The sequence below is a fragment of the Staurois parvus genome, unplaced genomic scaffold (genome assembly GCF_062004578.1).
Source record: "Staurois parvus isolate SC_StPar_1 unplaced genomic scaffold, SC_StPar_1.0 ptg001480l, whole genome shotgun sequence".
NCBI lineage: Eukaryota > Metazoa > Chordata > Amphibia > Anura > Ranidae > Staurois > Staurois parvus.
Window position 1 is genome coordinate 488687 of NW_028319276.1, and position 26676 is coordinate 515362.

Genomic DNA, 26676 nt, shown 5'->3' on the forward strand with positions numbered 1-26676 from the left:
AAGGGGGAAAAAGGGAAAAAAAAGAGGAAAGAAAGAAAAAAAAGGGAAAAAAAAAGTGTTGAATTGATATATACATTAAAGCAAGCAATATGGCCGGATATAAAACCATAGCGGCTTCCTATCATGGCGCAAAGAGGAGGAGCCAAGAGTGCTGGCGGGGAACCCGAGGAAAGCAGGAGCAGGGCAGGTAAAGCACATCATGTTTGGTATTTAAAAAAAACAGTTTTGACTTTACAGTCACTTTACTTCTTTCTTGTGAAGAACAGAAGTTCAGGGAAGCAGAACTGAAAGAGCAGGAGCCAAGAGCATTGAAAGTTGTAAATTGTAAGGGCTGGAGTCAGAATTCTGAGGAATGTTTTGTTTCATTGAACTCAATGTGGTAACCTAAACAATGCTGAGGGTGTAATACTACTTTAAACATATTAAGGACGCTGCTCAGTGCTGTGCTGATTGGAACTGACTTGCATGTAAATAAATAAAAAATAAGCAAAGGAAAAGAAAAAGGGAAAAACAGGAAAAAAAAAGGAAAAAACAGGAAAAACAGGAAAATAACAGAAAAGGAAAAAGGAAAAAAAAACAGGAAAAGAAAAAGGAAAAAAAAAACCAGGAAACCAAAGAGGAAAAGAAAAAGGAAAAAAAGGGAAAGAAAAAGGAAAAAGAAAAAAAGGAAAAAAAAAGCTAAAGAAAAAAGGAAAATAAAAGGAAAAGGAAAAGAAAAAAAAAAGGAAAAAAAAAGGAAAAGGAAAAGAAAAAAAGGAAAAGAAAAGAAAAAAAAGGAAAAGAAAAAGAAAAAAAAAAGGAAAAGAAAAAAAAAAAAGAAAAAAAAAGGAAAAGAAAAAAACCAAAAAAGAGATAAAAAAGAGAAAAAAAAAAAGGAGAAAAAAAGGGAAAAAGAAAAAAAAAGAAAAAAGGGAGAAAAAAGGAGAAAAAAAGAAAAAAAAAAGGGAAAAAAAGGGAGAAAAAAAGAACACAGAAAAAAAAGAAAATAGAGAAAAAAAAAAATTGGGGGGGGGGGGGAAGAAAGCAAAAAAAGGAAAAAAAGAGGAAAGAAAAAGAAAATACATAACAAAAGAAAATAAACAGAAAAGGGGGGGGGGGGGGGGACAGGAAAAAAAAACGAAAAAACCCAGAAAAAAAAAAATAAAATGGAAAAAAAAAAAAAAATCTCCAGCTTACTCTTTTCATCATACCTAGAACACAGCAGATTGTAGGTTGTGGTGTGTATGGTGTCATGTGTAGGGGAAGTCGGGGAATCTTTTTAGGGATCCTCGATGAAACATTTTCTCTCAGATTTGGACCTCGGTTAGAATTCGGAGTTGCGATTTTATTTTTAGCACTCCGTTTCCAGCCCCCCAATCATACGGCTCCTTTTGGGGAGGGGTAAGAACAGGGGGTTTTGTCTTCTTTGGTTTCCCTTTATTCGCTGCCTGGCAAAACGTTTTCACAACTTCCAATCAGATGATCCAAGTCAAACCCCTCCCACCAAGTCAAACCCCTCCCCCCAAACTCTCACCTGAAGCCCACCAACCTGCAGACCGCGTCATACACGGGAGTGGCCACCTCCCTCGCCCCCTCCGCCCCTCGATTTAACACCTCCCTCAAGAACCCCCTATCAGCCCTGAGTCTCTGGATCTCTTCCCGAATTGGCGTCAGTTTCTCGATAACCGCCTCCGCCGCCACCATCTTGTACCGCGCCGTCTCCAGCCCGCGGTTCTGGACCACGATGTCCTCTGGGGTCAGCCCCGTCACGGCGCTGTGAATGGCCACTAGGTTGGAGACTCCCGGGCGGCCCTCTGGGTCGTAGGTCACCTCGGAGGTGAAGTCCGTGACCGCCTTGCGGAACTTGAGCGCGATTTCGTCCGGCGAGTCCGTCAGGCGCACGGTCGCCAGGTTCTGGGGGTCTGATTTGGACATCTTGGCCGAGGGGTCTCGAAGCGAACAGATCTTCTTGGAAGTGGCTGTAAAGTGGCGAGAAACAACAGATGAGATATAGCAGCAAGGACTGCCCCCTAGGGTCAACTGGCTTCCTACAATGGGAAAGGGAGTTCCATCTCTCTCATCCATTGAGGGACAGAAGATACCTTCAGGCTATACTGCCACCTACAGGAGGATTGCACACCTACAAACAAGTCCGGCCCAGGACAACCCCTCCCACTACCAGCATGTCCCAGTCCTAGGAGGAAGGACGTCTTCCCTTCAATCAAGACTCTTCATTGCTGCAAAAGCTAGTCTCTACAATGGCAGTGGCCTTTCTGGAGCACCATATCTGGACCCGGCCACCATGGACGTTGCCCATATAGCCTACAAGTGACCTACATCCATTGGGTTACCTACAAGATGCTCCCCAACCCCCATTCTGGTTCGCAATAGAGTGCTTCCTAGGTCCAGGGCCGTTGACTTGGCCTCGGTGCTTGCCCTGTCTTCGAGACTCACACTGTTGGGCTGAGCACCAGGAGCCACCTCCTTAGTTGGACCACTGAGTACATTTAACCGTCTGCTTCCTTCTAGTTGCTAATGCAACTTTGAGGAACTGACACCATCGGTTGGAATGGTCTCTTTCCCACCATTCCATGACAAGGAAGTCCTCGCTGCTGCTGCTGCTCCTCCTCTACTGCAAGGGGCCACATGGAACGTTCATCTTCAGGCCATTCTTGTTGCCCACTTATGTGGTCACCTCAGGCCTTCTGATCCTCACCTGCTACCAGCAGTTGGGTTTCATGACTACCTAAGGCGTGGCCTGGCCATTCTTGTTTCCCACTTATGTGGTCACCTCAGGCCTTCTGATCCTCACCTGCTACCAGCAGATGGGTTTCATGACTACCTAAGGCCTGGCCATTCTTGTTGCCCACTTATGTGGTCACCTCAGGCCTTCTGATCCTCACCTGCTACCAGCAGTTGGATTTCATGACTACCTAAGGCCTGGCCATTCTTGTTGCCCACTTATGTGGTCACCTCAGGCCTTCTGATCCTCACCTGCTACCAGCAGTTGGATTTCATGACTACCTAAGGCCTGGCCATTCTTGTTGCCCACTTATGTGGTCACCTCAGGCCTTCTGATCCTCACCTGCTACCAGCAGTTGAGTTTCATGACTACCTAAGGCCTAGCCTTGTCACCTGAACCAGGTGCTTTACCACCTCAGACCAGATTCTACTCACAGAGGGAACCGGTCCTCCTGTCCTGGGTGCACCAGCTTACTCTCTACTCATGGCTCCGGTGCTGCTACTAATGTGGGCGTGGTCTACAGCCTGCAACCATGGTGCCCTTTGCTTCTAGTCTATCAAGTCTTCATGGGTTTGGCCAGTTCCTCGAAGTTTCTACAGTCGGTGGTCCAAATCGGTCAGTTATTTGCCGACTCTGAGCGCTAAGCCACAAGTGGATTTTTTTTATCTGACCTGCTCGAGGTCTCGGTGGCCACCCAACCCTCAGCCGCTGCCAATCCAGTCCTTGCCGAATTAGGAGATGAAGTCTTCTGCTCCTAAATTTAAAGAGACTGTCTCGGCTCTTAGTAATGCAGTGAAAAAAAAAAAAGGGGGTTCAGCCTATTGCTTCTACCAGTGATGGTCCCAGTCATGGGTCCTTCAGAGTCCTCAAGACCACTAGGACTTTCCTGGTGAACTCGCTGTTCCAGGTCTTCCCCTATGGCAGGGGTGTCCAAACGATGGCCCTCCAGCTGTGGAAGTACTACAACTCCCATCATGCCTCTGGATGTCTTGCCTGTGGGTGTCAGAGTCTTTGCAAGGCCTCATGGGACTTGTAGTTCCTCAACACCTGGAGGCCCTAGAGAATAAACTGGAGGGTTTTGCATTTTTTTATGTAAAGAAATTTTTCTAACGCAATGTTTTTTGGAAAGAAAAAAAAAAAAACTTTCTAAATTTTAATGCAAAAAAAAAAATACTAAACCCAATTTTTTTTTGTAAAATATAAAAGATGATGTGACTCTGAGTGAATAGATACCAAACATGTCACGATTTAAAATTGCGCACGGACGTGCAGCGGCAACAAACAACGTAAATTTTATATATATACACACACACACACAATTTTATTTTAATTATATATTTATTTATTTTTTAGCAGAGGCCCTAGAGAATAAACTGGAGGGTTTTGCATTTTTTTTTAAAGTAACACACCAGTTTTTCTAACGCAATTTTTTTTTTTTAAAATAATTTTTTTTATTTTAATGCAAAAAACAATACTAAACCCAATTTTTTTTTTGCAAAACATAAAAGATGATGTTACTGTGAGTGAATAGATACCAAACATGTCACGCTTTAAAATTGCGCACAGACGTGCAGCGGGAACAAATTACATTTTATATATATTTTATTTTAATTATTGATTTTTATTTTTTATTTAGCAGAGGCCGTAGAGAATAAACTGGGGGGTTTTGCATTTTTTTATGTAACACGGCAGTATTCCTAACGCAATTTTTTTTGTAAATTATAAAAGATGATGTTACTCTGAGTGAATAGATACCAAACATGTCACGCTTTAAAATTGCGCACGGATGTGCAGCGGCAACAAACAACATAAATTTTACATATATGTTGTTTAAATTATTTATTTTTCTCTTTTTTTAATTTTCTTTTTTTTTTTTTTTTTAGCAGAGGCCCTAGAGAAAAAACTGGAGGGTTTTGCATTTTTTTTTCTGCAACACGGCAGTTTTGCGAACGCTATTTTTTTGGGGGGAAAAAAATACACTTTTTAAAATTTTATTGCAAAAAAAAACAATACTAAACCCAATTTTTTTTGTAAACTATAAAAGATGATGTTACTCTGAGTGAATAGATACCAAACATGTCACGCTTGCGCACGGACGTGCAGCGGCAACAAACAACGTAAATATTATATATATTTTATTTTAATTATTTTTATTTTTTTCATTATCTTTTTTCTTTTTTTTTTTTTAGCAGAGGCCCTAGAGAATAAACTGGAGGGTTTTGCATTTTTTTATGTAACACAGCAATTTTTCTAACGCAATGTTTTTTGGGAAAAAAAATACACTTTTTAACTGTAATGTAAAAAAAAATACTAAACCCAATTTTTTTTCTAAAATATAAAAGATGATGTTACTGTGAGTGAATAGATACCAAACATGTCACGCTTTAAAATTTTGCACGGAAGAAGTGCAGCGGCAACAAACAACATACATTTTATATATATATATATTTTTTTATTATTATTTCATTTATTTAACCACTTGCCTACCGGGCACTTCTACCCCCTTCCTTACCAGGCCAATTTTCAGCTTTCAGCGCTGCCGCACTTTGATTGACAATTGCGCCGTCATGCAACATTGTACCCATATGAAATTTTGATCATTTTTTTCTCACAAATAGAGCTTTCTTTTGGTGGTATTTAATCCCCGCTGGGCGCTTTACTTTTTGCGCTATAAATTAAAAAAAGTGCAAAAAATTTGAAAAAAAAAAAAAGTTTATTTGTTTCTTTTATAAAATTTTTCAAACAGGTATTTTTTCTTCTTCACTGATTTGCGTTGATGAGGCGGCACTGATGGGCACTGATAGGCGGCACTGATGGGCACTGATAGGCAGCACTAAAGGGCACTGATAGGCAGTACTAATGAGGTGGCACGGATAGGCGGCACTGATAGGTGACACTGATTATGGGTACTGATAGACGGCACTGACTGGCATCACTTCTGGGCACTGAGTGGCGGCACTGACTGGCACAACCCCTGGGCACTGACTGGTGGCACTGACTGGCACAACCCCTGGGCACTGACTGGTGGCACTGACTGGCAGCACTGCTGGGCTGCACTGGTGGGCGGCACTGGTGGGCACCACTGGTGGGTGGGCACAGGTGGGGGGCACTGGTGGGCACAGGTGGGTGGCACTGGTGGGCACAGGTGGGTGGCACTGGTGGGTGGCACTGCTGGCACATGTAGGTGGCACTTCTGGGCACAGGTAGGTGGCACTGCAGAGTGGCACAGGTGGGGGCACTGCTGGGCACAGGTGGGGGCACTGCTGGGCATGGGTGGGCGGGGCTAGTGGGCGCACTGCTGGGAGGAACTTGCGGGTGTCACTGCTGGGCACCGATCATCAGGGCACTGATCATCAGTGCCCTGATGATCGGTGCCGATCCCCGCTCTGACAACTGCCGGTTCTCGGCAGTACTTTCCTCACGATCTGACAGCGTGAGGAAAGTGCAACCGAGAACCGGCACTTGCATTTTCCTGTGATCAGCGTGTCATTGGACACCGCTGATCACGTGGTAAAAGGCCGGTGGGATCGGCCTTTCACCACATCTCGTGATCAGCTGTGTCCGTAGGACACAGCGATCACGGAGATCGCCGGGTGCGCGCCCCCTGGGGCGCGCAGGAGAGCGCGTTCTGGGAGGACGTCAAATGACGTCCACCCAGAACTAGCCGGCCGCAGTGCAGCCGTCATTCCGCTATGCGCGGTCGGCAAGTGGTTAAGCAGAGGCCCTAAAGAATAAACTGGAGGGTTTTGCATTTTTTTTTTTTTTTTTTTAAGTAACACGGCAGTTTTTCTGACGCAATTTTTTTTGGGGAAAAAAATACACTTTTTAATTTTAATGCAAAAAAAAAACCAATACTTGACAAATTGCGTTGACAAATGTAAAGTCTTCACAGGTCACCGCCGTAGATTTAGAGTCGCTCTGGTGTTGGAATTTCTCCCCGTGATCTGACGTTCTCGGCGCTGCATCACGTGTGTGTGGACCGTCGCATGCGTTCGCCTGCCGCGGGGACGGAGCTGCTTTCAAAAAATGTCTTAAATTATTTTAAGGCCCCTCTCACCCGGGCGTTCCGTGTGTCCGCGTTCCGTGTGTCCGCGTTCCGTGTGTCCGTTTACAGATGAGAAACGGAGCCCCGTGTATTTCTGCGGACTTGCGGCTGTAAACGGATGAACATCTGTTTACATCCAATAATGTCCGCATCCGGTAACATCCGTTTTTAGGAAAGGAGGAAAATCCTATTTTTCTTCCGCAAAAAAAACCCGGGACGGATGAAAAAATGGATCTAAATGGATGTAAACAGATGAAAAATGAATGTAAACGAATGAAAACCGGATGCAAATGGATGAAAAAATGGATGTAAACTGGAACTCGTAGCGTGATTACAACCTTGCTACTACCCCCCTGCACCGGCGCTGGGCGCCATAGATCCCCAGGGGCCACAAGATATCTAACCGAACTCCTCCCATCCTGAACCTAAGGAGGACTCCAGCTGCAGGAAGATACAACGAGATACTCTACTGCACGCCGACCATCTACAACCGAGCCCCCCGGGAAACACTCCACACCTGACCGCCACTCCGTTTACCTTCCTAAAATGCCACCTCATACCCCTCCTCCTCATACCCCTCCTCCTCCTCATACCCCTCCTCCTCCTACTTCTCCTCATACTCCTCCTCCTCATACCCCTCCTCCTCCTCCTCATACCCCTCCTCCTCCTCCTCCTCATACCCCTCCTCCTCCTCATACCCCTCCTCCTCCTCCTCCTCATACCCCTCCTCCTCCTCCTCATACTCCTCCTCCTCCTCATACTCCTCCCCCTCCTCATACCCCTCCTCCTCCTCCTCCTCATACTCCTCCCCCTCCTCATACTCCTCCTCCTCCGTTCCCAAAATCTCTTCTCTCTATCCCTCTGCTCCTCCCTAACAACTGTACATCTCCCCCTCACTGCTCCCACCACCTCCTCCTGATCCTCCACTCTCCCACCAGGACTGGAGGACATCCGCGCTCCTCCACATCCCGCTCCTATCTTACTTTCCTCACCTTTTTCTCCTCCTAACCGCTGGGGACATCTCCCTGAACCCTGGTCCCTCACCACCTCACTCACCCACAAGGCACCCTCTTTCTTCTGTAAACTGCCGCAACCCCCTCAATCTAATATCTGTCCCTCTGCTCCCCAAACACCCCCCCCCCCCCCGTTTTCAAGTGCACTCTGGAACGCCCAATTGGTTTGCAACAAGCTCACCGCCATCCACAACCTCTTTATCTCCCGCTCCCTCAACCTCCTAGCGGTCACTGATACCTGGATCCAAGCCACTGACTCTGCTTCCCCTGCTGCCCTCTTCTATGGAGACCTCGTCTGGTCCCATTCACCCAGACCGAGCGGTCGTAGAGGTGGTGGGGTCGGCATGCCCCTGTCACCGCTGACCACCTTCCAGGTCCTCCCTAACCCCCCCTCTCTATCCTTCTCCTCCTTCGAGGCCCACTGCATCCGACTCTTCTCCCCAACCCCCCTGAGGATTGCGGTAATCTATCGGCCTCCTGGACCCGTATCCCTCTTCCTGGACGACTTTTCGCCTGGCTTCCCTTCTTCCTCTCCTCTGAGCTCCCAACCATCATCCTCGGGGACTTCAATATCCCCATCAATGTCAACAACCCGGCTACATCCCAACTCCTCCACCTAACCTCCTCTTCTGCACTCACACAGCACACAGTCCTCCACCCAACCGACGGGTACACCCTGGACCTCGTTTTCTCTCATCTCTGCACCCCCACAACCTCACAAACACCCCCTTCCCTCTCTCTCACCACAACCTCATTATGTTCTCCGTCTCTCCGTCCTCTAACACCTCCCCCCCCAAACGTCAAACCATCACCAGCCGTAACCTCCGCAACCTGAACCCGGCCCCCCTCCACTCTGCAGCTGACCGTCTGTACGACAGTATCCTTCCACTGTCCTGCCCTGACCTGGCCACTACTGCGTACAACGACTCGCTGTCAGCTGCCTTAGACTCCATAGCACCCCTAACCACACGTAACATTAGCCCCCGACTGCTTCAACCCTGGCAGACTGACCACACTAAACATCTTAAACGTCGCAGTCGCGTGCTGGAGCGATTATGGTGCACAACCAGATCCCCTCGAGCGTTCTCCCTCTACAAATCCGCCTTCCTCACCTACACCTCCTCCCTCCACACCGCCAAACAAGCCTACTTCGTAACCCTCATCAACACCCTCTCCTCCTGTCCTCACCGGCTCTTCTCCACTTTCAACTCTCTACTCTCTTCCCCCCCCACCTCCACCCAGCACCTCACTCACCGCTCCCCCACCCCCACCCAGCACCTCACTCACCGCCCACAAGATTGCCAATCACTTCCAAAATAAGATCGACGCAATCCGTAAGGACATCGCCAATGATCAGACATCCACCCCACTTAGCCCCCCCCCACCATAACCCCATTAAAACACTCCACTCCTTTGACCTTGCTACCACTGAGGAGGTCACTAAGGTCTTCTCCGAAGCTCGCCTTACCACTTGCCCCCTTGACCCTATCCCCTCACAACTCCTACGGTCACCCCCCTCCTCCATCCTACACTCCCTCACCCACATCTTCAATCTCTCCCTCTCTACTGGCGCATTCCCCTCCCCCCTAAATAACGCACACATCACCCCCATACTCAAAAAAGCCCTCCCTGGACCCCACCGACCCGAACAACCTCAGACCCATCTCCCTGCTGCCACTCACATCCAAACTCCTCGAGCGCCTCGTCTACACCCGCCTATGCTCTCACCTCACCGACAACAACCTCCTCGATCCCCTACAGTCCGGCATCCGTCCCCTACACTCCACCGAAACCGCCTTACTCACCTCTCCAACGACCTGCTAACCGCCAAAACCAATGGCCACTATTCAGTGCTCCTACTCCTTGACCTCTCTGCGGCCTTCGACACAGTCCACCACCCCCTCCTCCTCAAAATACTACACTCCCTCGGCCTCAGAGACTCCGCCCTCTCCTGGCTCTCATCCTACCTGTCACAACGCTCTTTCAGCATTACCTATAGCACTACCACCTCCCCCTCACTCCCCCTCTCTGTTGGGGTCCCTCAAGGCTCTGTCCTCGGGCCCCTTCTCTTCTCCATCTACACCTCCTCCCTTGGCCAACTCATACACTCTCACGGCTTCAACTACCACCTCTATGCCGACGACACACAAATCTATCTCTCAACCCCCCACCTCACCCCCTCGGTCTCCACCCCCCACCTCACCCCCTCCGTCTCCGCCCCCCACCTCACCCCCTCGGTCTCCGCCCGAATCACACACCTGCTGAGCGACATATCAGACTGGATGTCGCTCCACTTCCTCAAATTAAACCTTTCCAAAACCGAGCTCCTCGTCTTCCCCCCAGCCCGTGCCCCCCCCACCCTCTCCATCACGACCAACAACACCACCATCAGTCCCACCCCACAAGCCAGAGTCTTAGGTGTCATCCTAGACTCAGACCTGTCCTTCCAACCCCATGTCCAATCGTTGGCAAACTCATGCAGACTCCACCTCCGCAACATCTCCAAAATACGTTCGTTCCTAACCCCAGACACTACTAAACTACTCGTTCCCTCCCTTATCATCTCACGTCTGGACTACTGCAACTCCCTCCTCACCGGCCGACCTCATCACAGACTATCCCCGCTTCAGTCTATCCTGAACTCAGCGGCCAGACTCATCCACCTCACCAACCGCTCCGTATCCGCCACCCCCCTCTGCCAATCCCTCCACTGGCTCCACCCCCCTCTGTCATTCCCTCCACTGGCTCCACCCCCCTGTCATTCCCTCCACTGGCTCCACCCCCCTCTGTCATTCCCTCCACTGGCTCCACCCCCCTCTGTCATTCCCTCCACTGGCTCCACCCCCCTCTGTCATTCCCTCCACTGGCTCCCGATTGCCCAACGCATTGAATTCAAACTACTAACACAGACGTACAAAGCCATTCATAACTCCGCCCCAAACTACCTCACCGACCTGATATCCAAATACCACCCAACACGTAATCTCCGCTCCTCACAAGACCTCCTACTTTCTAGCTCCCTGGTCTCCTCCTCCCACGCCTGACTGCAGGACTTCTCCAGGACTTCCCCCATCCTCTGGAACTCACTACCCCAATCCATCAGACTGTCACCTACCCTCCTCACCTTTAGGCGCACCCTGAAAACCCACCTCTTCAGGGAAGCCTACCCCACCCCACCTAACAACCGATCTCCTCCACTCCTCCTACCACTCCATCCCCCACAGCTATTCCTCCTGTACCACCACCCCCTCCCTCCTAGATTGTAAGCTCCAAGGATCAGGGCCCTCTAACCCCTCATGTATTGTATTGTTACTGTATTGTCTCATGTTCTGTCCCCCACTATAATGTACAGCGCTGAGCGAACTATCGGCGCTATATAAATACTGTATAATAATAATGAAACACGAATGTAAGCAGATGAAAACGAAGGGGGAGGGGGGAGGATGGGGTAGGGGGAGTTATGGAGTGGGTGTCACTTACTGGTCAGAGTGGCGGGGATGGGGAAGGGTGGGGTAAGGGTAGGGGGAGGGGTAGTTATGGAGTGGGTGGCACTTACTGGTCAGAGTGGCGGGGATGGGGAGGGGCGGGGATGGGGAGGGGTGGGGGTGGGGGAGGGGTAGTTATGGAGTGGGTGGCACTTACTGGTCAGAGTGGCAGGGACGGGGAAGGGTGGGGTAGGGGTGGGGGAGGGGTAGTTATGGAGTGGGTGGCACTTACTGGTCAGAGTGGCGGGGACGGGGAAGGGTGGGGTAGGGGTGGGGGAGGGGTAGTTATGGAGTGGGTGGCACTTACTGGTCAGAGTGGCGGGGACGGGGAAGGGTGGGGTAGGGGTGGGGGAGGGGTAGTTATGGAGTGGGTGTCACTTACTGGTCAGAGTGGCGGGGACGGGGAAGGGTAGGGGTGGGGGAGGGGTACTTATGGAGTGGGTGTCACTTACTGGTCAGAGTGGCGGGGATGGGGAAGGGTGGGGGTGGGGGAGGGGTAGTTATGGAGTGGGTGTCACTTACTGGTCAGAGTGGCGGGGATGGGGAAGGGTGGGGATGGGGGAGGGGTAGTTATGGAGTGGGTGGCACTTACTGGTCAGAGTGGCGGGGACGGGGAAGGGTGGGGTAGGGGTGGGGGAGGGGTAGTTATGGAGTGGGTGTCACTTACTGGTCAGAGTGGCGGGGATGGGGAAGGGTGGGGTATGGGTGGGGGAGGGGTAGTTATGGAGTGGGTGGCACTTACTGGTCAGAGTGGCGGGGACGGGGAAGGGTAGGGGTGGGGGTAGGGTAGGGGTGGGGGTGGGGTAGTTATGGAGTGGGTGGCACTTACTGGTCAGAGTGGCGGGGACGGGGAAGAACGTTCCGTATCGGTGGTTGAAGATCCGCGCCGTGTCCTGCGTCAGCTCCAGGTGCTGCAATTGGTCGTCTCCGACGGGGACGTGGGTGGATCTGGAGGAACGCCACAGACAGGGAGAGGAAAACAACAATTCAATCATTGATTTATTCATGACACCTTCGGCAGCAGATACAATGTAGCGACACCCTTCACTGAGACGATACAAAGTGAAAGAGAAGCCGGAAGCATCGAACGACACGAAGGGAAGCCCATCGGCCCACGGAGCGCACACAGCAGACCGACGATCCCGCCAATAACTGAGGATTGGTCAGCCAATCGGCTTGACCAGTACTGGGCACTGCATGTCCTATACATTGCCTATGGAAGAACAGAGGACCTGTACTGTACACTTTCCCATCCCCCACCCTCCACACATGCTGACCATTCTCAATTCGTAAGAACTTTTGAAAAACGTTTCTCATTATCTATCCACTTCACAATTATGTGCCACTTGGTGTCAGTGGGAGGAATAGTGCCCCGTCATTGGTGTCAGTGGGAGGAATAGTGCCCCATCATTGGTGTCAGTGGGAGGAATAGTGCCCCATCATTGGTATCAGTGGGAGGAATAGCGCCCCATCATTGGTGTCAGTGGCAGGAATAGTGCCCCATCATTGGTGTCAGTGGCAGGAATAGTGCCCCATCATTGGTGTCAGTGGAAGGAATAGTGCCCCATCATTGGTGTCAGTGGGAGGAATAGTGCCCCATCATTGGTGTCAGTGGGAGGAATAGTGCCCCATCATTGGTGTCAGCGGGAGGAATAGTGCCCCATCATTGGTGTCAGTGGGAGGAATAGTGCCCCATCATTGGTGTCAGTGGGAGGAATAGTGCCCCATCATCGGTGTCAATGGAGGAATAGTGCCCCATCATTGGTGTCAGTGGGAGGAATAGTGCCCCATTATTGGTGTCAGTGGGGGGAATAGTGCCCCATTATTGGTGTCAGTGGGAGGAATAGTGCCCCATCATTGGTGTCAGTGGGAGGAATAGTATCCCATCATTGGTGTCAGTGGGAGGAATAGTGCCCCATCATTGGTGTCAGTGGGAGGAATAGTGCCCCATCATCGGTGTCAGTGGAGGAATAGTGCCCCACCATTGGTGTCAGTGGGAGGAATAGTGCCCCAAGGGCTGGTTAAAAGCAAGCAAAGGACCACAGTTTGGAGACCTCTGGTCTATCACATCAAATCACAATAAACTACATTTACGTTTTCAGTTGTAACATTGCAAAATCTGAGGAATATATATTTTTTTTAAATATTTTTTTAAAAATATATATATTTTTTAAATATATTCTTCAGATTTTTTTTCAACATATAAAAAAGTCATTTTTTACATATATTTGTAAATGTGTTCCAAAAATGTAGATTTGTATTTTTAAAGACATACAGTATATTTGAAATGTATTTTAAAAAATATTTCTCATTTATTTTTGTACGGTGTATATATATATATATATTTATTGAAATATATTTTGAAATATACTGAATACGCCAACATTGTAGCATTTCAAATATACGGCAATATATTTCGGAAGAAAATTTTTAAAATATATATTTTTTTTCCATATCGGTGACATCACAAGGCCACGTACGGAACCCAGCGCATCACATGACTGCCTGGAAGAAAAGCACAATATACAGCGGCAAGGGGGAGGAGCCACTGGGGGCGGATCTGAGCTTACCCATATGGAAAAGAAATATATTTCCAATATATTTAGAAAAAAAAAAAATCATACATGCGACCTCTATTTACAATATATTGGCCGACACAAATCTATTTCAACACGTATTCCAAAAATGTAAAATTAAAATATGTTTTCCAAAGGTATATAATTTAAAAATATATTTTTTTAAAATATATTTTCCAGATATTTTTGAACATCTAAAAAAAATGCATTTAAACGCAGATTTTTAAATATACCTGTAAATGCATTCCAAATGATACTTTGAAATATACTTCAGCGTGCGTTCTGAATATATTTCTAATAATATATTCACAAATATTTAAAAAATTTATTTTTAAAATATATGGGAATACGGCCAAAATTGTAGTATCTGAAATATAGGTCCATATTATTTGGGAAGAATATATTAAAAGTGTATTTTTAAAATATATTTTCCGGATATTTGTGACTGTGACGGAGGGTAGGAAGGACAGAACACACAAAGCTTTATTGAGACAACAAAATGACAGTCACTCATCGGAGGGATTGCGGGGGGGGGGGGGGGGGTGACCTCGCCACTAGGGGAATAGTGAGGAGAGGGCCAAAACACTTGTAGTCCAGCCCCAGGAGCAAGTTAAAGTCTCTGCAGACAGTTTGTAATCCAACCGTGAGGCAGAGGAACAGTTCAGGCAAAACAGGGGAAGTATGTACTCACAGATCCAACAGGGTGCTCGGTCTCCCAGGGAACAAGATAGTATGACACAGGTACCTGCTGGAGTTCGGAGTATGCGTGCGGTCTCCCCCTTGGCTGGGGTCTCAGGCAGGGCTGGCGTGCAGTCTCCCCTCTGGCTGGAGTCTCAGGCAGGGCTGGTGTGCGGTCTCCCCTCTGGCTGGAGTCTCAGGCAGGGCTGGTGTGCGGTCTCCCCTCTGGCTGGGGTCTCAGGCAGGGCTGGCATGCGGTCTCTCCCTTGGCTGGGGTCTCAGGCAGGGCTGGCGTGCGGTATACCCTCTGGCTGGGGTCTCAGGCAGGGCTGGCGTGCGGTCTCCCCTCTGGCTGGGGTCTCAGGCAGGGCTGGCGTGCGGTCTCCCCTCTGGCTGGGGTCTCAGGCAGGGCTGGCGTGCGGTCTCCCCTCTGGCTGGGGTCTCAGGCAGGGCTGGTGTGCGGTCTCCCCTCTGGCTGGGGTCTCAGGCAGGGCTGGCGTGCGGTCTCCCCTCTGGCTGGGGTCTCAGGCAGGGCTGGCGTGCGGTCTCCCCTCTGGCTGGGGTCTCAGGAAGGGCTGGCGTGTGGTCTCCCCACTGGCTGGGGTCTCAGGCAGGGCTGGCATGCGGTCTCCCTCTTGGCTGGGGTCTCAGGCAGGACTGGCGTGCGGTCTCCCCCTTAGCTGGGGTCTCAGGCAGGGCTGGCGTGCAGTCTCCCCTCTGGCTGGGGTCTCAGGCAGCGCTTGCATGCGGTCTCCTCTCTGGCTGGAGTCTCAGGCAGGGCTGGTGTGCGGTCTCCCCTCTGGCTGGGGTCTCAGGCAGGGCTGGCGTGCAGTCTCTCCCTTGGCTGGGGTCTCAGGCAGGGCTGGCGTGCGGTCTCCCCCTTAGCTGGGGTCTCAGGCAGGGCTGGCGTGCGGTCTCCCCTCTGGCTGGGGTCTCAGGCAGGGCTGGCGTGCAGTCTCCCCTCTGGCTGGGGTCTCAGGCAGGGCTGGCGTGCGGTCTCCCCCTTGGCTGGGGTCTCAGGCAGGGCTGGCGTGCGGTATCCCCTCTGGCTGGGGTCTCAGGAAGGGCTGGCGTGCGGTCTCCCCTCTGGCTGGGGTCTCAGGCAGGGCTGGCGTGCGGTCTGCCCCTTGGCTGGGGTCTCAGGCAGGGCTGGCGTGCGGTCTCCCCTCTGGCTGGGGTCTCAGGCAGGGCTGGCGTGCGGTCTCCCCCTTGGCTGGGGTCTCAGGCAGGGCTGGCATGCGGTCTCCCCTCTGGCTGAGGTCTCAGGAAGGGCTGGCTAGCGGTCTCCCCTCTGGCTGCGGTCTCAGGCAGGGCTGGCGTGCAGTCTCTCCTCTGGCTGGGGTCTCAGGCAGGGCTAGCGTGCAGTCTCCCCTCTGGCTGGGGTCTCAGGCAGGGCTAGCGTGCGGTCTCCCCTCTGGCTGGGGTCTCAGGCAGGGCTGGCGTGCGGTCTCCCCCTTGGCTGGGGTCTCAGGCAGGGCTAGAGTGCGGTCTCCCCCTTGGCTGGGGTCTCAGGCAGAGTTTAGCCACGAGGGTCCCGCCTCAGCTGGGCTCCCTCGATGGCTGCGCAGCAGAAAAAGATGATCGGGAAGAGCCCAACACCAGTCTCTTAAACCGGTGTAGGACGCTTCCCGGTCGCCCTGGCAACCAGGGGCGGGCCGTGGGCTCAGCTTCAATGAGGCTCGGCTTCAAAGAGCCGAGGCAGGACAAGAGACAGCAGGGGGCCGGTCACCCTAAAAGGGGGGAAGTGGCTAACGAAGTTTGGGCCAGAATACACACACAGGACAGAGGGGAAATTGTTAATGAAGTTTGGGTTGGAATGCAGTATTGCAGGGGAGGAAATACATTGATTGAAGTTGGGAACATAAAGCCGGATGACAGGGGAGGAAATACATTGATTGAAGTTGGGAACATAAAGCCGGATGACAGGGGAGGAAATACAGTGATTGAAGTTGGGAACATTTGGCACAAGAACGTAAGGAATTAATGAAGGATGTACTTCATTTGGGTACGAGGAATTAAGGAAGAAATTAATAATTGGGGCTGGCAGAGCACCTGTATTGTGAACATCTAAAAAAAAAATGCATTTAAACTCAGATTTTTAAATATACCTGTAAATGCATTCCAAATGACACTTTGAAATATACTTCAGCGTGCGTTCTGAATAATATTTTTAATAATATATGGAATACGGCCCAAATTGTAGTATCTGAAATATAGGGCAATATATTTGGGAAGAATATATTAAGAATGTATTTTTAAAATATATTTTTCTTCCACGTGGGGAGGGCCGGGCTTTAAAATTTTTTTTTTTTCCAGGTGAAACGGCTGGGTAAAAAAAAAAAAAAAATGCTCCAATCACACGGCGCGATGCAATAAAACACTTAAAAAAAAAAACAAAAACGCAGGGACTTACTTGTACAGAAGGATGTCGGCCGCCTGCAGAACGGGATACGTGAACAATCCCACGCTGCCTTCGTTCTTCTGACTCTGACTTTTTATCTGATGAGAAGCAGAAAAAAAAAAAAAAAAAAATCTGATACAAATAACGATTTATTGCTGCTGGTTGGCATCTACTGCCGTCGTCACCGCACAGGCACGGTGTACAGAGCCGCCCAAGGCGGTATCAAAAGCTTTCTTGAGACTAGTTTTGTAACGCGCGGTGCAAGGCTAGGGTGGCGCAGCTCCCGGGACGATGTCTTTCTGCCACACTGACTTATGAAGGTTGGTGCTTCCTGTGACTGTGTGTGCAGCCCTGTGCCGCCATCTGCTGGCGCATTAAAAAACTAGTCTTCAGACTTTTTGATGCCGCCTCGTACGCAGGTTGGCTCTTTACCATGGGATCCCCGCGGCGGCCAATCATAGTGATCACAAATGTAAACAGCGTAGTGTTTACACTGGAGGCCCCGCCCCCCTCCCTTTTACATTGGAGGAAGAACCAACCAATAAATCATTTCCAGATCAGTGGAGCATTTTTTTTTTTTTTTTTTAACTCTTTCACTTCCCCTTCCCTGGTATACCTCGATCACATCCCCCATCTGCAGTGACCTGTATATTAACCCCTCCCTCTCCTCGTGTATGACCTGTATATTAACCCCTCCCCCTCCTCATGTATGACCTGTATATTAACCCCTCCCCCTCCTCGTGTATGACCTTTGTATTAACCCCTCCCCCTCCTCATGTATGACTTTTATATTAACCCCTCCCCCTCATGTATGACCTTTTTATTAACCCCTCCCCCTCATGTATGACCTTTTTATTAACCCCTCCCCCTCATGTATGACCTTTTTATTAACCCTACCTCGTGTACTACCTGTATATTATACAGAATTGTGAATTATATATTTCGTTCGGTATTTGATCACCTCTGCGCTTTTTGGCTTTTTTTGCACTAGAAAGAAAAAAATACTGAAAATTTAAAAAAAACAACAACATTTTGGACTTTTTGCTATAGTGATCAGACTGTACATTGTAACTTTGTAGAAGGAGGAGGTATTTCCTCAGTCTCCCCTCCCCCAGTGATCAGACTGTACATTGTAACTTTGTAGAAAGAGGAGGTATTTCCTCAGTCTCCCCTCCCCCAGTGATCAGACTGTACATTGTAACTTTGTAGAAGGAGGAGGAGGCGTGTCCTCAGTCTCCCCTCCCCCAGTGATCAGACTGTACATTGTAACTTTGTAGAAGGAGGAGGAGGCGTGTCTTCAGTCTCCCCTCCCCCAGTGATCAGACTGTACATTGTAACTTTGTAGAAGGAAGAGGAGGCATTTCCTCAGTCTCCCCTCCCCCAGTGATCAGATTGTAACATTGTAGAAGGGGGAGGAGGCATTTCCTCAGTCTCCCCTCCCCCAGCGATCAGACTGTACATTGTAACTTTGTAGGAGGAGGAGGTGGCATTTCCTCAGTCTCCCCTCCCCCAGTGATCAGACTGTACATTGTAACTTTGGCCTAAATTTATGAAGAGATTTTATTTTATTGGATATGTTTTATAACAGAAAGTAGATTTTTTTTCAAATTTTTCGGTATTTTTTTTATTTATATAATTAAAAAAAAAAAAAGTGGTGAACAAATACCGCCAAAAGAAAACTCTGTGCTGAATGTGGAAAAAAAAAATAATAAATTTCATTTGCGTACAACATTGCATGACACAAAGTAGATTTTTTTTTTCAAAGTTCATTTTTTTTTTCATTTGTATAATAAAAATTTTTCAAAACGTAAAAAAAAAAAAAAAAAAAAAAGTGGTGAACAATTACCGCCAAAAGAAAACTATCTGTGCTGAATTTGTGGGAAACGTTTGGTTAAAAAAAAAAAAAAATCTAAGACATGCAGCAGAATACACTTTTGCATAAATTTACGAAGAGATTTGATTTTATTGGATATGTTTTATAACAGAAAGTAGATTTTTATTTTTCAAACTTTTCAGTATTTTTTCATTTATATCATTAAAAATGTAAAAAAAAACCCCAAAAAAACCCAGTGGTGAATAAATACCGCTCAAAAAATCTACTTGTGCTGAATTTCTGCGAAAAAAAAAAAAAAATAAATTTCATTTGGGTACAGCGTTGCATGACCGTCAGCTAAAGCAGCGCTGTGCTAAACAGCAAAAAAATGGCCTGGTCACGAAGGGGGTAAAATCTTCCGGAGGGCTGGTGGGTAATGTTAGATTTTTATTTATTTTATTTTTTTTTTACCAAAAAGACCTGCAGCAAAATACACTTTGCTCTAAATTTACGAAGAGATTTGATTTTATTGGATGTTTTATAACAGAAAGTAGATTTTTTTTTCCACACTTTTCGGTATTTTTTTATTTATATAATAAAAAATTAAAAAAAAAAAAAAAAAAAAGTGGTGAACAAATACCGCCAAAAGAAAACTCTGTGGAAAAAAAAAAATCTAAATTTCATTTGTGTACAACATTGCATGGCAGAAAGTAGATTTTTTTTTTTCAAACTTTTTGGTATTTTTTTATTTATATAATAAAAAATTTTAAAAATTTTAAAAAAAAAGTGAACAATTACCGCCAAAAGAAAACTCTGTGCTGAATGTGGAAAAAAAAAAATATAAATTTCATTTGCGTACAACATTGCATGACACAAAGTAGATTTTTTTTTCAAAGTTAATTTTTTTTTTCATTTATATAATAAAAAATTTTCAAAATGTAAAAAAAAAAAAAAAAAGGTGGTGAACAATTACCGCCAAAAGAAAACTATCTGTGCTGAATTTCTGGGAAACGTTTGGTTAAAAAAAAAAAATCTAAGACATGCAGCAAAATACACTTTTGCATAAATTTACGAAGAGATTTGATTTTATTGGATATGTTTTATAACAGAAAGTAGATTTTTTTTTTCAAACTTTTCGGTATTTTTTTCATTTATACAATTTAAAAAAAAAAAAAAAAGTGGTAAACAAATAAAAGATTTGATTTTATTGGATGTTTTATAACAGAAAGTAGATTTTTTTTTCAAACTTTTCGGTATTTTTTCATTTATATAATAAAAATTTTTAAAAATTAAAAAAAAAAAAGTGGTGAACAATTACCGCCAAAAGAAAACTCTGTGCTGAATGTGGAAAAAAAAATATATAAATTTCATTTGCGTACAACATTGCATGACACAAAGTAGATTTTTTTTTTCAAAGTTCATTTTTTTTTTCATTTATATAACAAAAATTTTTCAACATGTAAAAAAAAAAAAAAAAAAGTGGTGAAGAATTACCGCCAAAAGAAAACTATCTGTGCTGAATTTGTGGGAAACGTTTGGTTAAAAAAAAAAAAAAATCTAAGACATGCAGCAAAATACACTTTTGCATAAATTTACGAAGAGATTTGATTTTATTGGATATGTTTTATAACAGAAAGTAGATTTTTTTTTTCAAACTTTTCGGTATTTTTTCATTTATATAATAAAAATTTTTAAAAATTAAAAAAAAAAAAAAGTGGTGAACAATTACCGCCAAAAGAAAACTCTGTGCTGAATGTGGAAAAAAAAAAAATCTAAATTTCATTTGCGTACAACATTGCTTGACACAAAGTAGATTTTTTCTTTCAAATTTTTTTTTTTTTTTTTCATTTACATAATTAAAAAAAAACAAAAAAAAAACCCCAAACAAACAGTGGTGAACAAATACCGCCAAAAGAAAACTACTTGTGCTGAATTTGTGTGTTTTTTTTCATTTATATGATTAAAAATTTTAAAAATTAAAAAAAAAGTGGTGAACAATTACCGCCAAAAGAAAACTCTGTGCTGAAAGTGGAAAAAAAAATCTCAATTTCATTTGCGTACAACATTACATGACAGAAAGTAGATTTTTTTTTTCAAAGTTCATTTTTTTTTTCATTTATATAATAAAATTTTTCAAAATGTAAAAAAAAAAAAAAAAAAAAAAAAGTGGTTGAACAATTACCGCCAAAAGAAAACTCTGTGCTGAAAGTGGAAAAAAAAATCTCAATTTCATTTGCGTACAACATTACTTGACAGAAAGTAGATTTTTTTTTTCAAAGTTCATTTTTTTTTTCATTTATATAATAAAAATTTTTCAAAATGTAAAAAAAAAAAAAAAAAAAAAAAAAAAAGTGGTGAACAATTACCGCCAAAAGAAAACTATCTGTGCTGAATTTGTGGGAAACGTTTGGTTAAAAAAAAAAAAAATCTAAGACATGCAGCAAAATACACTTTTGCATAAATTTACGAAGAGATTTGATTTTATTGTATATGTTTTATAACAGAAAGTAGATTTTTTCTTTCAAACTTTGTTTTTTTTTTTTCATTTATATAAATTAAAAAAAACAAAAAAAACCCCAAACAAACAGTGGTGAACAAATACCGCCAAAAGAAAACTACTTGTGCTGAATTTGTGTGTTTTTTTCATTTATATAATAAAAATTTTTAAAAATTAAAAAAAAAAAAAGTGGTGAACAATTACCGCCAAAAGAAAACTCTGTGCTGAATGTGGAAAAAAAAAAAATCTAAATTTCATTTGCGTACAACATTGCATGACAGAAAGTAGATTTTTTTTTTCAAACTTTTTGGTATTTTTTTATTTATATAATAAAAAATTTTAAAAATTTAAAAAAAAAGTGAACAATTACTGCCAAAAGAAAACTATCTGTGCTGAATTTGTGGGAAATGTTTGGTTAAAAAAAAAATCTAAGAAATGCAGCAAAATACACTTTTGCATAAATTTACGAAGAGATTTGATTTTATTAGATATGTTTTATAACAGAAAGTAGATTTTTTTTTCAAACTTTTCGGTATTTTTTTCATTTATACAATTTAAAAAAAAAAAAAAAAGTGGTAAACAAATAAAAGATTTGATTTTATTGGATGTTTTATAACAGAAAGTAGATTTTTTTTTTCAAACTTTTCGGTATTTTTTCATTTATATAATAAAAATTTTTAAAAATTAAAAAAAAAAAAAAGTGGTGAACAATTACCGCCAAAAGAAAACTCTGTGCTGAATGTGGAAAAAAAAAAAATCTAAATTTCATTTGCGTACAACATTGCATGACAGAAAGTAGATTTTTTTTTTCAAACTTTTTGGTATTTTTTTATTTATATAATAAAAAATTTTAAAAATTTAAAAAAAAAGTGAACAATTACTGCCAAAAGAAAACTATCTGTGCTGAATTTGTGGGAAATGTTTGGTTAAAAAAAAAATCTAAGACATGCAGCAAAATACACTTTTGCATAAATTTACGAAGAGATTTGATTTTATTAGATATGTTTTATAACAGAAAGTAGATTTTTTTTTCAAACTTTTCGGTATTTTTTTCATTTATACAATTTAAAAAAAAAAAAAAAAGTGGTAAACAAATAAAAGATTTGATTTTATTGGATGTTTTATAACAGAAAGTAGATTTTTTTTTTCAAACTTTTCGGTATTTTTTCATTTATATAATAAAAATTTTTAAAAATTAAAAAAAAAAAAAGTGGTGAACAATTACCGCCAAAAGAAAACTCTGTGCTGAATGTGGAAAAAAAAAATCTAAATTTCATTTGCGTACAACATTGCATGACAGAAAGTAGATTTTTTCTTTCAAACTTCGTTTTTTTTTTTTTCATTTATATAAATTAAAAAAAACAAAAAAAAACCCCAAACAAACAGTGGTGAACAAATACCGCCAAAAGAAAACTACTTGTGCTGAATTTGTGTGTTTTTTTCATTTATATAATTAAAAATGTAAAAACCTATAAAAAGAAAACCTGATTTTTTTGACCAATAGTTTTCCTTTGGTGGTATTTAGAACAGATCTTCACCGCCGCCCTGACCTACTTTCACTGCCCCCCCCCACATCTGATATTTTTTAATATTTCGATTTTTCTGATTGGTTACCACAGCGATCACTAGGTACAGAGCAGTTCTGGTTTGCTCCGTGCACCGTGCCGGAGAACAGAGCTGTCCGATGACACTCACAATCGCAGCCATTAAAAGGCGCACCGGCCGCCTGAGCTGATGTTTATAAACGGTGCTCCAGAAATAGGTGCCCGCCTCCAACCACAATACGGCGGCGGGGAGGCGGGCAAATAAACACATAAGCTCCTCCCCCCAAAAGCAACTCATTGGACTTGCTTCACTCACCTTCCACTGGGGCAAATGGCGGATCCGCGGCATGGACGTCATACAGCCGAGAACCCAACCGAGCTCCGCGTGCTCCGGCACCTGGAGGGAGGAAGAGGAGGAGCTTCAATGTACACAGTACACAGTGATCACATGGTACAGAGCCGCTCAGATTGGCTCTGTACATGGTGTCTGTGAGCTATCGTCAGAGAGCTCTATTCACAATCACGGCCATCAATAGGCGCAGTACACAACACAGCGATCACACGGTACAGAGCCGCTCAGATCTGTACAGGACACTGCGATCACATAGTACAGAGTCGCTAAGACCGGGTCTGTACACGACAGCGATCACATGGTACAGAGCCGCTCAGATCTGTACAGGACACAGTGATCACATGGTACAGAGCCGCTCAGACCAGCTCTGTACACGACAGTGATCACATGGTACAGAGCCGCTCAGATCTGTACACGACACAGCGATCACATGGTACAGAGCCGCTCAGATCTGTACACGACACAGTGATCACATGGTACAGAGCCGCTCAGATCTGTACACGACACAGTGATCACATGGTACAGCGATCACATGGTACAGAGCCGCTCAGATCTGTACACGACACAGCGATCACACGGTACAGAGCCGCTCAGAATGGCTCTGTACCCGACCCCTCCGCACTGACCTGAGACTGCTGGAAGAGGGCGCTCTTCTCCGGGTCTATCCCGCAGGCCAGCAGGCAGGCAGTCATGTCCAGGACGCTCTCCCGCAGGCTGCGCGGGTCCTGGGGGACGGTGATGGAGTGCAGGTCCACAATGCTGTACAGTACCGAGCTGAACTCCTCCTGCAGCTTCACCCAGCTCCGGAGTGCGCCCAGGTAATTGCCCAGGTGAGGGATCCCGGTGGGTTGTATCCCAGAGAAGACGCGGGGGGAGGCGGCACCCTGCAACAAAGAAACAGGAACAATGTTACTACAGGAGAGGGGGGAGGGGCTATATGGTCAGCGCCGGCATGCTGGGCTCAATTCCCCATAGAGGGGTCTGCAGGCGGTCGGAGGATTTAGCGCCCCCAGAAGGAGGAGTACCGCCCCCCCCCCCCCCTGGTATCATTGCCGGAGCTTTGCTCACCCCTCCTCCGCCGTACTCACCCCTCCTCCGCCGTACGCCCGTATCAGCTGCACAAACATCCCCCCGGCGTAGCGAAGTCCGACAAGCCGACCGCGATCACCGCCTCCGGGCTCCTCCCACCGCGAAATCCCAACCCCACAAGACGGACTTCCTGCGAGTGCGCTGCAAACGTGTGACACCATCTCACCGCCATGACACCTAACGGGCGATGCAACTCCCAGCGTCATCCTGAGCGCCTGTCCTCCCCACATTGTGACTTCACAGCTCTGCTAGAGTGCGAGCTCTTGGGACCGGCCTGCCTGTGACACCATGACGGGGCCCCGATGATGAATGAGGGTGTCATGGGGGGAGGGGGAACCGAGGGGGCTCTTCCTACAGGTCAGTCTCCATCTGCGCTCCACCCGTGGGTCAGTCCATACAGGAAATGCTGGGACTTGTAGTCCTATAATGACCACACGGGGCACGCTGGGACTTGTAGTCCTCCTATAATGACCATACGGGACATGCTGGGACTTGTAGTCCTATAATGACCATACGGGGCATGCTGGGACTTGTAGTCCTATAATGACCATACGGGGCATGCTGGGACTTGTAGTCCTATAATGACCATACGGGGCATGCTGGGACTTGTAGTCCTATAATGACCATACGGGGCATGCTGGGACTTGTAGTCCTATAATGACCATACGGGGCATGCTGGGACTTGTAGTCCTATAATGACCACACGGGGCACGCTGGGACTTGTAGTCCTCCTATAATGACCATACGGGACACGCTGGGACTTGTAGTCCTCCTATAATGACCATACGGGGCATGCTGGGACTTGTAGTCCTATAATGACCATACGGGACATGCTGGGACTTGTAGTCCTATAATGACCACACGGGGCACGCTGGGACTTGTAGTCCTCCTATAATGACCATACGGGACACGCTGGGACTTGTAGTCCTCCTATAATGACCATACGGGACACGCTGGGACTTGTAGTCCTCCTATAATGACCATACGGGGCATGCTGGGACTTGTAGTCCTATAATGACCATATGGGACACGCTGGGACTTGTAGTCCTCCTATAATGACCATACGGGACATGCTGGGACTTGTAGTCCTCCTATAATGACCATACGGGACATGCTGGGACTTGTAGTCCTCCTATAATGACCATACGGGGCACGCTGGGACTTGTAGTCCTATAATGACCATACAAGACACGCTGGGACTTGTAGTCCTATAATGACCATACAGGACACGCTGGGACTTGCAGTCCCCCTATGACCATACGGGACACGCTGGGACTTGTAGTCCTCCTATAATGACCATACGGGACACGCTGGGACTTGTAGTCCTATAATGACCATACGGGACATGCTGGGACTTGTAGTCCTCCTATAATGACCATACGGGGCACGCTGGGACTTGTAGTCCTCCTATAATGACCATACGGGACTTGTAGTCCTCCTATAATGACCATACGGGCATGCTGGGACTTGTAGTCCTCCTATAATGACCATACGGGGCACGCTGGGACTTGTAGTCCTCCTATAATGACCATACGGGACTTGTAGTCCTCCTATAATGACCATACGGGCATGCTGGGACTTGTAGTCCTCCTATAATGACCATACAAGACACGCTGGGACTTGTAGTCCTATAATGACCATACAGGACATGCTGGGACTTGTAGTCCTATAATGACCATACGGGACACGCTGGGACTTGCAGTCCTATAATGATCATAAGGGACACGCTGGGACTTGTAGTCCTCCTATAATGACCATACGGGACATGCTGGGACTTGTAGTCCTCCTATAATGACCATACGGGACACGCTGGGACTTGCAGTCCTATAATGATCATAAGGGACACGCTGGGACTTGTAGTCCTATAATGACCATACGGGACATGCTGGGACTTGTAGTCCTCCTATAATGACCATACGGGACATGCTGGGACTTGTAGTCCTATAATGACCATACGGGACACGCTGGGACTTGTAGTCCTCCTATAATGACCATACGGGACACGCTGGGACTTGTAGTCCTATAATGACCATACGGGACACGCTGGGACTTGTAGTCCCCCTATGACCATACGGGACATGCTGGGACTTGTAGTCCTATAATGACCATACGGAACATGCTGGGACTTGTAGTCCTATAATGACCATACGGAGCATGCTGGGACTTGTAGTCCTCCTATAATGACCATACGGGACACGCTGGGACTTGTAGTCCTCCTATAATGACCATACAGGACCCGTATGGTCATTAGCGGAGGACTACAAGTCCCAGCACGCTCTCTCCGGTCCCTGTCGGTGATACAAGACAGACACACAGATCACAGCGGGTGTAGGTGAGGTTGGGGCTACCTGAGGCCCGGTGGGGCTCTCACTGCTCACAGCCCGGTGTCCTCCCCGCACCCGGAACACCACCGCACGCCGGACCATGGGCAGCGCCATCTTGGTGACGTCACGAGAGCGGA

The 26676-nt window shown here is 46.2% G+C and overlaps 1 protein-coding gene across 1 annotated transcript; it reads right to left on the bottom strand.

The window, feature by feature from the left end:
* Positions 1-1303: 1303 nt before the first annotated feature.
* WARS2 (tryptophanyl tRNA synthetase 2, mitochondrial) lies at positions 1304-26676 on the bottom strand. Its single transcript, XM_089662478.1, has 6 exons — positions 26564-26676; positions 23753-24010; positions 23091-23171; positions 16933-17018; positions 12095-12213; positions 1304-1958 (listed from the first exon to the last, which is right to left on the bottom strand). Exons 1-6 carry the CDS (start codon positions 26651-26653, stop codon positions 1510-1512), a joined length of 1083 nt encoding a protein of 360 aa, XP_089518604.1. The 5' UTR covers positions 26654-26676; the 3' UTR covers positions 1304-1509.